Genomic DNA, 15,067 nt, shown 5'->3' on the forward strand with positions numbered 1-15,067 from the left:
GGTAACCAAACGTCCAATCGAAAAAAATTCGTTCTACTAGGATGTAGTAGCTTTCATTTGCTTCCAAGAGAACTCAAATCGGTTGACAGACGGCTGAGAAACGTGCGTGACTTTTTTTTGTAACGCACATACACACACACACACACACACACACACACACACACACACATACAGACATTTGCTCAGTTCGTCGAGCTGAGTTCATTGGTATATGAGACTCGGCCCTCCGGGCCTCGGATCGAAAGTCGGTTTTTCGAGCGGTATTTATACCCTTCTTATGGGTGTAAGAAGGGTAAAAAGTCGTTTCCCTCCCTTCCAACTTCCACTCACAGCACAGTGTATATATAACGCCTATAAGTTATGCAACCAAAGCGCACTGAAATCAATTTCATAGTATTCTGAACGACAAACGCGTTGTTGAATTTAAAAGCATAACGTTTTGTTAAATATACCAAGAAATCCGTGAAATTCACTAAAAAATAGTTGGGTTGATCGCGTTTTCCATAGTGATTTGACAGCAAAATTAACAACTCAGTGTTTTTAAAATCCTCACTTAGCACGAGCACATTTGATTGTAAATATTACTATCTTGGTCGTAAAAGTAACAAAAATAGTGAAGCAACACTTTCAATTCTACCATGTTTACAGTAGAGTTAAATGTATTGTAACAGAAGTTATTTTATAGTTGATTATACTGATCGTGTAGTCAAATTTACGTTTACATGCAAATTGTTGCTTTGTTTACGCAGTGAGCTCTGCAAAAAGAATACAAAACATTTTTCGGATCTATTTTTTTCAATTAGTTGTTCAGTATGTTAAAACCGAGATTAATTGCAGTGGAGTCGATTAAATGATCAACATGTTCAAGTGAAATCAAAAGGTTATTAAAGGTAAGCCAAAATTTCAGATAAATATCATTATTATGTTATACTCGCTTGCTGCTGTGCATTTTCGATGCAGATGTGGAAAGATCCAGAACTACGACGGTGCCAAAAGTCATTTTTCCGTTTGATGATCGTCCGATCTGATTTAGAAGATTAAAAATTTCTTACGGTAAGTTTATATTAATCTATAAAACAAGTTGGCTCCAGTTTCTCATTAGGGGTCGTGTTATTTTCAGGCTTGTTAAATGGTGAAACTAAATAGTTCCTAGAAATTCTCGGTGGATACATACGGGGGGATTCCATTGCTTACAACCTGGAGAAAGTAAACGGAGACTGCTGCAAACCGAGCTGCAAACTGGACTGCTCCAAACTTCCCTCAGGTTTCAAGCAGATGCCGGTATCGGTCAATCATGGTGGCGATAAGATTATATTTTTGAATGTTTTAATCTAGTGTAATAAAATTAAATAGCTTCAAAGAAATAACATTGTGATTTAAAACTACGCTGAAATACTACAAAACCACTACCACAGTGCAGTAAATCGGAAACAGTCAAAGTAACAACCTTGTGTTGTATATTTAACTGACGAATAGTTTACTCAATAGTGAAGACAACAACCTTAGCAGCAATTCAGAATAATAGTAATAAATACTATATGTCTTCTCATGATAAACACAAAGTCACTTCGGTTGAAAAACGTTGGTGCGAGTCTGTTAATTGTAACCCCTGTTGTAGTAATTTCCACGACAAGGCTGCTTTCAGTGCGTGCTGTGCCGCTTGACCATTTTTCACTTTATTCACCACACAATCTATCACGAACTCTATAAATAACCCTATCCATGGATCGCATCACCGACCCAACGGTGACTCCCAGATCTCCCATCCTTTCCGTCTAACAAATACCCCAGTCCGTGCGGGTTGTGGGACGCAGAGTGCTCTCGGTCTCTAGTAGCAACAACCAGTACACTCTAACATTCCTTCCCCTTCCCAGCTGACTATAAGGACTTGGCCGCCCGAATAAAAAATACAGTAGAAAAACCGAATGTTGTATTGTAACAGTACTATTTAGAACCATATTGTTACAATAAGCACCACTGTAAAAATAAAAAATACAAAAACAATAAGATGTAATGTTAGACACCATACAGTGAATTGTAAATGAGATTTTTACAATATACTATACGGGTTGTTAAGTATCGTAACAATATAAAAAAATATTTTTCTCCGTATATATTTTTTTACAAAACCATACATTTTATTGTAAATGAATTGTTCGAAATACTGATACGTGGGCTTTAATATACCGTACATTGTATGGTACACGTATGGTTTCAAACAATAAAATGTACCGTAAATATATTGTTTTTAATTGTAATTTCACTACTGGTTATAAATTTAATCATGGTTTTGGAATGGTTCTCTTTTGTTATGTTGTATTGTTTTACATTAGATAAACCATATAATGTTATAATATCTCGTCATGTTCCTTCGATAATGGCAGTTCTAGCCAAACTAACCTAAACTCGTCTAAGTCTGAATAGCCTCTGATTGCATTAACAGTTGCAGCTTAAGCTCCCATGTCCCACCAGCCAGATAACCGGGTTTTGCAAACTAAGCATTATTTGTGGCAACACTTTGAGCGACATGATGGAACTATGCCTAGCGCGCTAAGTGTTATTAGACCACTAATGTAGTTGCATGAAGTGGGTGACGAGGTACATAAGTATCATTACAGCGTGCTTAACCATTATTGCAATATTAAGGCTCCAATTTGACTGAACTATGAAATGTGTACATAACAACTCATGAGAAAACTGTCAAGTTCGATTCAACTATAAGGTTAAAAAGCGAAGACGAACTTATTTCAGAAGTCGTTTCAGTGTCCAGTCCAGTCCTTATGTTAAAAATGTCAAAGATAAATCGCATTTAATTCGGATGTTGTACAAGGCAATTTCACATGAGAGAAGAAGAGAAAGAATAGTGTTGAACTCATCCACTGATTTACGGTAATCTGGCCTGCGTCTTTCCGGGTTGACCTACATTCGTATTCCTCTCATCGCACTCTACATACCTAGCCCACCATATCTCTTGGATATACAGTCCTTAGGACACCTGGTTTACCACTTCATTTAAGCATTTTATTGACTTTAAATAGATGTTTCAACTTATTCACTTGTTTCTCTTTCATTTCCTTTGCAACAAAAATGTCACGGTCATCAACAAAATAAAGCAGGGAAAAAATCATAAACTGAATAAAAAATTAAAAATGCACGGAAAAAGATTGTTTCGGAATAGTGAATGGTTCAAACGTAAGAAAAACAGTATAATATATTGTTACATAAAGATCGGATGTAAATGTATAATAGCTACCAATGTGCAAAGCTTTTAGCGAACCATTCCATTACAATACACTATATTGTAGCTGGTACACTGTATGGTACAGGAATGGTTTTCACCAAATACCCTATGGTTAGTTTTTATCCGGGCGGCGCCGTTATTGATCAAATATGCATGAGCTGCTAAAATTGCACTTTGAGAATAAGTGGAATGTCCCAGCCCCTTATTCAGTTGGATCACAGTGCAACTGGTACCAGTTCAGATCAATCACGGAGGAGCAACCATTGACATGTATAGTAGGTTGTCCCAAAAATTGCACATGGTCAAAAAGCTTGGGGGCTCACCCTGCAAATGATAGCTAAGGGTGTTAGAAACAAACTTTTGTATGACGGCAACTTTCAGAAATGACGTTTAGAGGTCGCCCCGGCGAGATTTTTGAAAAATGGCCATTTTTCATAATAAATTTCATACAAATATTTTTTACCGTACAAAAATTGGCAATACCCACTATTTTTATATTTTTTGCAGCTTGATATGGACCCAAAATACTTGGGAAAAATAATTAACGATATGTTTTGCAGGTAACTTTTTGATACTGAATTTTTGAATTTTCTCAAATTTGTCATTTTTTGATATACTGTGCCTTTTACCCATCATAAAACGTATCTGAACCTTATGCTAATTTGAAACAATCTCCATAAAAAGATTGGACATTTTATGAGGAAAAACTTTGCCGAAGACAGCATGGCGTTTTTTCTATCCGTTTTAGAGTTATTCACGATTTGCTATTTGGTGAAATTTGAATTTTTAGGTATTTTTCTAAAAATGTCACATAAGAACTTAACAAAAACACATACAAAGTAAAAAATCACGTATGCTCAACAAGTTTTTGTCCTGATTGTGTTATGGAATTATGGTGACATCATTATTTAATTTATATTTTTTGTTATTCAATCCCTTCATATAGAAATTAACCAGCAAAGATTTCTTAAAAAGCTAGCTCTCTTGACAAGCTTCGTACAGCCTATTGATTTTTTAAAGATATTCTCCATAAAATGTTGAGCCACATTTTCCCTGGCCAAGATCACAGGGTTCGACGGTATTAAAGTGAAGGATGTTAATTGTAATTCTTGTAATGAAAATATCACCTTTAACACTTTAATGCGCCTCCAACGGTTCATTGCGAACCGGCTGCTACAGATGGAGTATGGCTGATTTATCAGAAATGCTCGATAAACAGGAGGGACCTGCTGGGGCCTAGTAGTTTCTATACCCAGAAAACAGTTCCGGTCGATTGAGTCTGGGAAGGTTTCGAGAGTCGTTGTGAATCATAATGCAAACTTTTGTGTTTTGTGACGAGTCTCGGAATCTTCTTTGAGTCAGCAGGCTTTGAACTGTTTCCTGGGCTTCCCACTATTCGGTTAATTTTAACAAATACACTATACAAATACAAATTTAATTCAAATATGAAATAATTAGTAGTATCTCGCGTATTCAATTTACTAATACATAGTTCTCATCATTTGATGTGCTTTCGTGATTTAATTTTCTCTATAATTTTCAATATCAATTTAAAATAACTAAGAAACTAATAGTGGGAAGTGCAGCATTTAACGGTGCTTGCTTATAGATTCGAAGCTAACGTGTGATCAAGACGAAATCGACAAAAACTGACTACTTCGACTTTGACTAACGTAGACTATTTATGACAAATTAGATATGTTTTACATTTTTCGACTGAGTGTATGAAAGGTTTTCTTTAATATGGACTTATTTGGACCGATGCTGATAGTGCTAGGGATGTGGACCAAAGGCAACTTTCAAAGATAATAAAAACAATACTAGAATGAGGATCAACGAAAATGGACATAACAAACACATCGACTATCTAACAGATCATAGGCACACCAAAGATTACTGAATAATAGGGCATAGCATAAATATGAACAATATCATTCTTTGAACCTTGACATGATAAAAAAAAAAACAAATACAAAATCGACGATATGACAAAACCGAAACTTTCACACCTTCTACCGTAACCTTCGGAGTCAGTACGCAACAGTGTCTTACTGGACGACATGTTCCGTGCACGGCTGGTGAACTGCTTCTGAAGGATTACGTTCTCTATCCTATCCAAAGGCCTAGTGAACTGTCGTTGTCCGCGCAAACGCGAGACGCTTGTGTGCACAGTGATGGGAGAGGTTTCTACGTCCGTCGGCGTGCCGCGAGGAACCTTTCAAAAAAAAAAAAAAAAAAAAAAAAAATGTTGAGCCACATTTTCGCGTTTATCTTACTTTCCTGTCGATATTCTCAATTATTTTTCTACATGAAGACGTATGAGTCCTGGACCAGTGAAACAGCCCAGGAAACAGTGGCAAAGTGCATAAAGGCGAATACATTAATCCATGTTAAATTCAAATCGCGATTACGAACATCTTACGGAAGAATACCAATTTTTAGACACTAGGGGTAGGCGGGGCATAATGAGCAGGTGGGGCATAATGAGCACCTTGTATTTTCACTGTAAATCTTCAAATTAACAAAACAAATTGCTTGATTGTAGCCTTATTATCTAAAATCCAATGAGTTGATGACAAAACGTTAGTCAAAAAATCCGTTTACCTTGAAAAATTAATCAAAATGCGTAAAGTGGTCATGTACTGGGAAAATATTATAAGAATCAGGTGACCTAAAATAAGGTTTTGGGTATCGAAATCACAACTTGGTGGGCATCTATCGATTTTCTTGATATTCCCTAGGCCAATGAAATGTATTTGTAACATTTTTTTAACTATTTGTATAATTATTTTGTTGAAAAAATGTGCTTCAAAGAGTTGGTAGTAGGGTGGGGCAGAATGAGCAACTAGTGAAAAAATAATGAAAATGGTAAACATCTTCAACATAACAAATTTTAATTTTGGTTTTCTCTGTTTTGATGCATATAGTAAGGTTTTGTCTGTAACTTTCAATTTATAAGCCTTAAAATCTCGGTATCTGTATATTGTCACCGTTTAGAAATTCCTCAATAGAAGACTCATTGGAACCCCACAGTTCTCTACAAATTAAACCCCGTAATCCCTTCAAGTTCTCATTGATTGTTGCCGGTATGCTTTATCATTGACAAGAATAGTCAATTAGCATTTGATTGTGTACAAAACTGATATTGATCATCCTGCCCCACCTAGGGTGCTCATTATGCCCCACCCCCAAAACGCAACTCGCGATTTTATACGTTTTTTTAAACATAAAATTCTACAACATTTATAACTTTATTCGGAATTTCAACGATTAGCTTTTGTCAGTTAAGGTTCAAATGAGGATTGAACGTTAAAATTACACATTGGTTGCACTTAATTTACTGCATTTGGTGGCAAAATGCTTAAGCTGCTCATTATGCCCCGCCTACCCCTAAGTTCCAATTCTATACATTCTGAAAAGCAGGGCATGTCTTTTTTTACATCTACTGATTTGAACTACTTATCTTATCAACACCGAAAATAAGATACACCGAGGCAAATTGAAACGGGTGGGATGAGATGAACCAGTGAGTTAACGTAATGTTATCCAAGGTTAGAACAATCTGATTACCATAACACATACACGGCATACAATAAGACAAGGTAGGCTATTATTGGTAAACAACAGTTTTGGACATAAACAAGTGACGTCATTTTTATCTTCCTATATGTTGATCAAAATGATAGGGACTACTAGAACGCTTTATTCATGTCTTTGAACGATTAGAACAACATCATTGAACAATAAAATCAGCATATTTTAGAATGTATCACCTTCTAAATGGTATGGAAAATGTGCCGTGCGTTTGATTGTGTATTACGTTCGTATAAACCATTGTCAGTACATTACCGTTAAAAATGCTATGGCCTACTAAGGCATCTCAAAATGGTACCTAATGATAAAGTATCTCGCTAGTAGGTACCTTTCTGTATCAAAGAAAATGGATTCGTCAACGGAAACAAAAATTCAATGGATGATGCCACCATAATTCCTAAACACAATCAATACAAAAACTTGTTGAGCATACGTGATTTTTTACTTTGTATGTGTTTTTGGGCAGTTCTTTTGTGATTTTTTTTAAAATACCTAATTTCACCAAATAGTAAATCGTGAATAACTCTAAAACGGATAGAAAAAACGCAATGCTGTCTTCGGCAAAGTTTTTCCTCATAAAATTTCCGATCTTTTTATGGAGATTGTTTCAAATTAGCATTAAGTTCAAATACTTTTTATTATGGGTAAAATGCAAAGTTTATCAAAAAGTGACAAATTTTAGTATATTCAAAAATTCAGTATCAAAAAGTTACCTGCAAAACATGTCGTTAATTATTTTTTCCAAGTAGTTTGGGTTCATATCAAGCTGTAAAAAATATAAAAATAGTGGGTATTGCCATTTTTTGTACAATAAAAAATATTTGTACAAAATTTATTAAGAAAAATGGTCATTTTTCAAAAATCTCGCTGGGGCGACCTCTAAACGTCATTTCTGAAAGTTGCCGTCATACAAAAGTTTGTTTCTAACACCCTTAGCTATCATTTGCAGGGTGAGCCTCCAAGCTTTTCGACCATGTGCAATTTTGGGACAACCTAATGTATAGTCAGAATTGATCGTTGATCGTTGAGACTTTCAGCCCAGGAGATGAAGGGTCTGCATGTTGTACGACCGAAATTTATCGAGAATCTGCTGCAAAGAAAACATCTGATCCGTCGTTGATCGGCCCTCACGAACACCCGCCTGGCATTCTCCGACGAAGAAGTCTTCAATCGGCAACAGCCTGTAGAACAAAATTCTGGACAAAATTGTGTACGCTGCATTGAAAAGTGTTATTCCTTTGTTGTTCGCGCACTCCAGTCGATGCGCTTTTCTGAATAGAGGGCAAATGAGACCATCCAACCAACTAGCCGGCAGCTCTTTATCTTCTCATATATGCAATACACTACGGTGTTGAAGTTGATATAGCTGCTCACACCGGTGCTTGAGAAGCTCGGCCGGAAGTATGTCCTTCCCAGCAGTCTTGTTGTTCTTCAGTCCTCTAATACTGCCCCTATTCGCATAACAGTCCCATGTTTGCTGGGTTTCTTATTCACATGGGACTGTTATGCGAATGGGGGCAGAATAGCTGTTCTCACTTCGTTTAGCGTTGGAGGTTCCACTGTCTGCACATACCGTCGTCGTCGTTTCGAATATGTCTGTCGCTCTTACTATTGGGTTTCCTCAAACCAAATAAAGAAAAGAGCCAAAATTCAACTAGAAAGCATTTTGTATTTCTTCCCCCTTCCACATCACACGCCCCTGGGGCTCCTCTACTTTTCTTCCTATCTACCTAATTGGTTGGCCAAACCCTTCTAACTTCTCCTGACTATTACCTCACGATCACGATCTTCTCTTTATTGCATGCGCATGCTCAGAACGTACTCACAGGGATCTTCGCTGCCGGAACCGTTGTCGCCGACTGGCGTGCACCAGTCGCTGGGTTTTACCACGAGGAGCGTCTTGCCCCGCGATCCCGCCTTTGTTGGGGCTCGCCGCCGTCTGGTGCTGTTGCTGAATCGGTGCACGGACCGACCGCGCTGCTTTTCCTCGTGATGACGGAAAGTTTCTTGCCACGCCTGACTTCGAGCCTTTCTCGTGCCCTCGAAGGGATGGACGGTGGAGACTCGCGTGGATGCCAACGGTCCTCCAGTCGTCGCACGAGGTTGGAATGCTTCTTCGTCCCGGTGGCCCCGGGCTCTTCCGGTCTTCCTTCCCTGGCACGGCTGTGATTGCCAGTTCCTCTGCGCCGAGCCAATGATCGGCTGAATGGCGTGCTGGATGCTGTCGCTTCGCTTGCGGGCTCCTCGGACCTGGCAGGCACTCCGGTTCCAGTGGTCAGTGATACGCAAAACAAAAGGCATAAAAGAAAAAGCGCCCTGAAGGCTCAAATTAGTGTCACGCCCACAAATTCCGAGCTACTGTAACTCACCCTGGTTTGGGAACGCTCTTTCTCGGTGTGATCCCCAAATTACGCCCCACCTCTGGGCGGACACTGTCGTTCAGTTGTCTGAGGAACGAAACGTGTCAAATCTCGATGTGAATATTGATTTTCGGCACTATTTACCTTAATTCGTTTTTTGGTTCCACATGGATTTTGGTTTTCTTTGGCCAGCTCCAGCCTCTACGTCCGTGCTGCCCCGTTTCCTTATTTCTGGATTTATTGATCCTCCAGTCAGCCACGTTCCGTGTGGCCTCGGAGCATATGCCGGCGCTCCTTCTCGGAAGAGATTGCCTTTGGCGGACGGGATCCGATTTCACGAGCCTAGCTCTTGAACGGCCGCGCAACCGACGATTCGCTGTCCACTCCGATCACTCGTGGCCGATTCCTCAATCGCGAGACCTGGCCTGGCCTGAAGACGCGACAGCACCCGCGAACGATTGAACTTTTTCTGCCGATGGTTCACTTTTTGTTCGACCTCCAGAGCGGAAAACGGTGCGCTGCTTAAGTTGGTTCTACTGGTCGTGACAAACGTCACTCGTTTCAGCAAAGGGCGTGTGTACAAATATGCGGTGGGGTGTGAATGGTGCTGAAGCTTAAGGTGCAACTCAACATAATACAAGCGAACGTTACATTACATTCCCACCGTTCAACAATCCCACGAAGTGCTCTCTGCATCTGGCAGCCACCATTGTTTTATCTGTCAGCAAGTTTCCATACGGTCGTTGCACATGACGGAAGAAGGCGCTGTTTTTTTTTTTCGCCCGCCATTGACAGTTTCGTAAATCCTCCGCATATCATTCTGCTCCATATTTTCTTGCGTCTGAGCAATCACATTTTCCTCGTGGTCTTTTTACTTTCTGCGGTGGGTTCGTTTATCGGCTGCCGGGTCCCAGACACCAGTATCCGGCTTCTGGCAACATTCTTCTCGTCCGTTCCTCTCTGACACTCCTCGTCAAACCACCCGCACCTAAGTCGTATTTGAGCATTGCCTATCGTCTCCCGTCCCTGTCGCACTCATCGCTCCGAGGATAGACTCCCACAGAGTGTTGATATTAGCGCTAAGGGTATGCGGTATGGGATTTTTTCAAGGCGAAACGAAACGAAACGAAATATAAAATTTCTGATACTATGCGGTACGAAACGAAACGAAATTCTAAAATGTTTCGTGAGATCGATACGAAATCCGAATTCACTCGGTATTTTTCGAAATGAAACGAATTTTTTGAAAAAGTTCCGCGGAATTTTGCAGTTAGGTAGGGGTAGTAGGGGCAATATGACCATACGGGGCAATATGAGCCACCCTGAATTTGGCCTTATTATCAAGTTTTGTTCTGTTCAAAGCCCTAGGATCTTTTATAGGATGCTTCAATCATGTCTCACTGCAAAAACCGTACCTAAAATCGATTCTGAAATGCAAATATTATGGAAATTGCAAATTTTTGCTTCGAACGCCAAAATGTTATAAGATTTAAAACTCCAAAATAAGCTTTAAACAGATAACTCCCTACTGCCAGGTAAATATTCCATTACAGTTGATACTCCTACTATTACTGAGCAGTTTGTGAACACGTCTGCATTTTTTCGAAACTGAAATTACAATAAAACAAGAATTTTCCGAAACTAGTCTCTACGGGGCAATATGGCCATACCTGCTCGAACCAATATGATCGGTTTTATTTTGTAACCTAACCTCAAAATTTTGCTGTCAAAACATGAACATTATCTGCAGAACCATGGTTCAATACTGGTGTGAGGTTACAAGCGACGACCGGAACGAAAAAATGGTAAAAGGGAGTATAGAAAATTGACCAAAAATGCTACGTAATTTGTAAGTGCTCCCTTGCTGTGCCTCCCTTCGCCCTTCGCCCGTTCATCTTCAGAGGGTGAGAGATGGAACCAATGCCATCGTTGCCATTCTTGAGTTCATGGCTGTGATGGAAACATGTGCCTATGTTGAATTGCGTTTAATAGTAAAATGCGAAAAAACGACTTGTTTTTTTTATTATTTTGAAACGAAAACAATCGAATTTGTATAAAATACACTGAATTGTTGTGAAACAATCATATTTATCTATTTCTCATTCCTTACGAAACATTGTCCAAAAAACAAAATAGGTTTAAATGATGGCTCATATTGCCCCGCCTGGTTCATATTGCCCCGTATAGCTGGCAAACACATGAAAATAGATGGTTTTCAAAAGTATTTCCCAACAATTAACAAAAAGTTTTTTTTTCATAATTTATCGACGCAATATGAAGGGAAACACTCCTAAGAATGGTTTAATTACATTAAAATAATTATTTATTGAGTTTTTCTGTGCATTTCAGAACGATTTCCTTAGGTGGCCCATATTGCCCCGATCACCCCTACATCAATTTTGTGCGAATTTAAACTGCGTGTTTGAGGTGGCGTGAATTGCATTTCCATAAAGACTTTCATAAAGACGCTTTATTTTCTACAGTTCCATTTATATATGTTTAAATTTTTCGCGACCTCTGTTGAAAATTTGAATATTTAATTACATCAATAATCTAATAAGATTGCTCCAATGACTTAATAAGAATACACCAATAATGCGTTACATCATTGCGACTATGCTATAAAATGCTCTAATGCCGATTGTTTATCAGAAACCTGAAACATCATCTCACCTATTATCGATGCTTCGGGTGGCTTTCTCAGTCTTTAAGGCGAGAACGAATTGTTTTCTGCTCTTCTGACGTTTTGGCCGAAGGATTTTAATCTTTCTCACGGGAAATGATAGACATTATGATCCTTGAGAAAGGCCAAAACCCTTCGGCCGAATCGTTGGGAGAGTAGAAAACAATTTATTCTCGACTTAAAGACTGAGAAAGTCACCCGAAACATAAATCAAACGCCTTTTTACCGAACTTTAGTATAAAAGTTGGCTGCGCATAGAGCGTTGTTAGAGTTTGTCGTGCTCATTTAACCTTTTGACATTTTCAATTCACTCCTGAAAGTATTTGAAGAAATTCGTCAAAAATATCGGTATGAATCCCTACGATCACATACTTGCCACTTGAAATACTTCAAGAATTCCGCTACACTCCTACATCGATGTCTTCATCTGAACATATTTTAGAAATTTAACAATTAAGAAAAAAACATGATTGGGGATTCCCATAATATTGTTTTACAGCATTTTCTTAAATTCATCCAAATATCGCCAACTTTGTATTTTAGTAGAGTTCAATGAAAAACAAATAGACGAACATGAAATTTTAAGGAATTTCTTATAAGCAAAAGAAATAAGAGTTTATCCGTGTATAACGCTTTGTCATATAGATTTGATGTAGAACTCTTTCAAGAGTTCCACTGGAAATTTCCTGGAAAAAGGGGTTTTCAGACGCTTTTCCATGTACCAAACTTTCTACCAAATTTGTCGTAATCGATTTCGCCGGGATTTTAACTATTTTTTCTAGAGACAAAGGGTATCGCGCCACTTGGGCGGTGGCTTCTATATTCGTCTGTTTTCCACTATAAGTCAGTCAATTTTGTACCAATTGACTTGAAATGTTGTACACGGGTAGATACTATACCTATCTCACCGCATTCCAAAAATTGTGTTAATTGGTTCAAATTTGACTGAGTTATAGCGGAAAACAGACGAAAATAGAAGCTTCCATTTTCTTGGAACTTTTGCTAGTGTATCTCACACCCTATATAAATTGTTGGCGCGAGTTTCTTCGGGATTAGGGAAACACATACTGAAAGCAGCGTATTTCACGGCAGCTTCAATGATATATTAAAAGAAATTCATTTTAATAGTTTTACAATGTTTTTAACTTAAAATTACTTACATGATATTTTTTTTAATCTCTAACGAACTCTTCGACTCAACGCACAACTTAACACTAAACCTCCTTACAATTCCAGTACCCATTCCTATTAGATAGAACAGTTGCCAGTTTCCGTCGCAACACAAATCATCCTTCAAGCCCGTGCACAAGAGGTGGGTTTTGAGTGTTAAACCTTCCCCCCTTCAGCGATGTTCCATACACTAGACACCCCTCTGCCTTTTTTTGAAATCAGGAAAGCCCCTCCCTTGATGCTATTTCTGTGCACGGGCCTGTCATCCTATCCTAATATTCTCCCTACTTTGCTAAAAATTCCTGTTGGAAATCTAAACCGATTTTTGAGTTCCATTTTGGCCCCATATCAACTGTACAAAATTTCAGCTCGATTGGAGAAACTATATTTTAGCGCCAGCCATTTTAGGTTTTCATACGATTTAGTATGAGGAAAATCACCTTTTCAAAGAAAAATCGCCACAGGTTGCCCTTTAACCCCTAAAAAATCGATGAATGATTTCTGTTGGAAATTTTACGTGGAACCAATCCTCCGAAGGCCGCAAAGCGATCTAAGGCATGTGAAAAAAGTTATTGACTGGAAACCGAATGGCATGCAAACGCTGTTTAACATGTAAAAAAATAACAATAAATAATAAAATCTCGTTATTTTATCGGTCGGATGAGGCCTAATAACTTTTTTTCACGAACGTCGCATCGGTTTGCTGTCTTCGGAGGTCTGATTCCTAGTGAAGTTTTCTACAGAAATCATTCATCGACTTATTTTTAGGGCTCTAGAGGTGACTCCTAGCGATTTTTCTTTGCAGGATTAAAGTTTCCCCATAGTAAATCTTATGAAAAACTAAGAAAGGCGAGCGCTAAAATATAGTTTTTCCGATCGATCTGAAATTTTGCACTGTTGATATGGGACCAAAGTGGAACTCAAAAAGTATACAGGAGCTTGAGTTTCTCCATTTTTTTTTTGTATTTTCCCATATAAACCGTGTACCAGGCTAAGCAAAGTGTAGAATTAGCATAAGTTAAAATACACAGAAATAAAAAAATAAAAAATAAACTATTGTGCAAGATCTTGATGGTAGGTCCAAAATAAGAAGTAGGTTCGAAATTTGTTTGTCTTTATAGAACCTGGGAGTGGTTTGTCACTCGCTATTCGAGATGTTTGATAGATGATGTGGACATTTACACTATTTATTTGTTTTCGAAATTTATTTGACATTCCGCGGAATTTCGTTTGATTTCGTCAAAATATATTCTTTGGAGACGAAATTTTTAGAATTTGGCGAAACGAAACGAAATTCAAAATCATAAATTTCGCCTGGGTGAATTCCATGGAATTCCGCGGAATTTCGTTTCGAGGTGCGTTTGGCGAAATTTTTCGGTATACCGCATACCCTTAATTAGCGCTCTTGTTGATCTCACTTACCCACTCGTCCAGCTTCTGGCCATAGTCAGCTACCGTAGCTACCGTCTGCTGAAAGCCGCTGGATGTTGAAACGCATCGATCACCGGTTCCTAGAGTCCGACACGGTTGATAACCGAGCTCGAATCTTACTAGTACGTGGTAGTGAACTGAGTCGATGTGCGGACCCCTAAAAGTTCTAACATCAACGACGTCTGAGAAGTGTCGGCCATCTACCAGCACATTTCTATGCAACTGACGAAAAACTGCAAGTGCCGGGGCTGGGATCGAACCCATGTCAATCCACTTATAAAGAAAACGTGTAGCCACTACGCCACGGCACCGGCGACCTCACAGTTGAGAACGAAATACGTCGAAAAACCGTCATTAAATGGAATTTAACTCGATGTTTTTTTTTTACTTTTTCCAAACAGTTGTTTTATTTATAGGTACCGTTTGCATTAATGGTATTCGAAATTGTTGCATTAAAATATATTCGTTATCCAAACAGATTTTTCTTTGTATTTCATGCAATTTCTCCTCAGTTAAACCACTACATTACACTTCAGTTTTTTTTCATCATTTCTCACAAACAATAAACACAGTACTTATTCCAAACCA

At 38.5% G+C, this 15,067-nt stretch overlaps 2 protein-coding genes across 9 annotated transcripts in view; one reads left to right on the forward strand and one right to left on the reverse strand.

Annotated features, from left to right (window-relative positions):
• LOC109425124 (BUB3-interacting and GLEBS motif-containing protein ZNF207) overlaps nucleotides 1-15,067 on the forward strand; it is an 86,487-nt gene that overhangs the window by 33,896 nt on the left and 37,524 nt on the right. The gene's annotated exons all lie outside the window — the stretch shown is intronic.
• LOC109622709 (uncharacterized) lies at nucleotides 8,424-10,035 on the reverse strand. Of its 2 annotated transcripts, none has more exons than XM_062850923.1 (2): nucleotides 9,340-10,035; nucleotides 8,424-9,282 (listed from the first exon to the last, which is right to left on the reverse strand). In XM_062850923.1, exon 2 carries the CDS (start codon nucleotides 9,134-9,136, stop codon nucleotides 8,630-8,632), a length of 507 nt encoding a protein of 168 aa, XP_062706907.1. In that variant the 5' UTR covers nucleotides 9,137-9,282; nucleotides 9,340-10,035; the 3' UTR covers nucleotides 8,424-8,629. The 2 variants fall into 2 exon arrangements, with proteins under 2 accessions (XP_062706907.1, XP_062706908.1); XM_062850924.1 differs by having other exon boundaries at nucleotides 8,424-9,151; nucleotides 9,205-10,035.

This window comes from Aedes albopictus, chromosome 2 (assembly GCF_035046485.1).
Source record: "Aedes albopictus strain Foshan chromosome 2, AalbF5, whole genome shotgun sequence".
In the NCBI taxonomy this organism is placed as follows: domain Eukaryota; kingdom Metazoa; phylum Arthropoda; class Insecta; order Diptera; family Culicidae; genus Aedes; species Aedes albopictus.

Excerpts from the sequence above, each read along its gene's own strand:
- LOC109622709 (XM_062850923.1), bottom strand. The coding sequence starts at position 9,136 with ATGCCTTTTGTTTTGCGTATCACTGACCACTGGAACCGGAGTGCCTGC.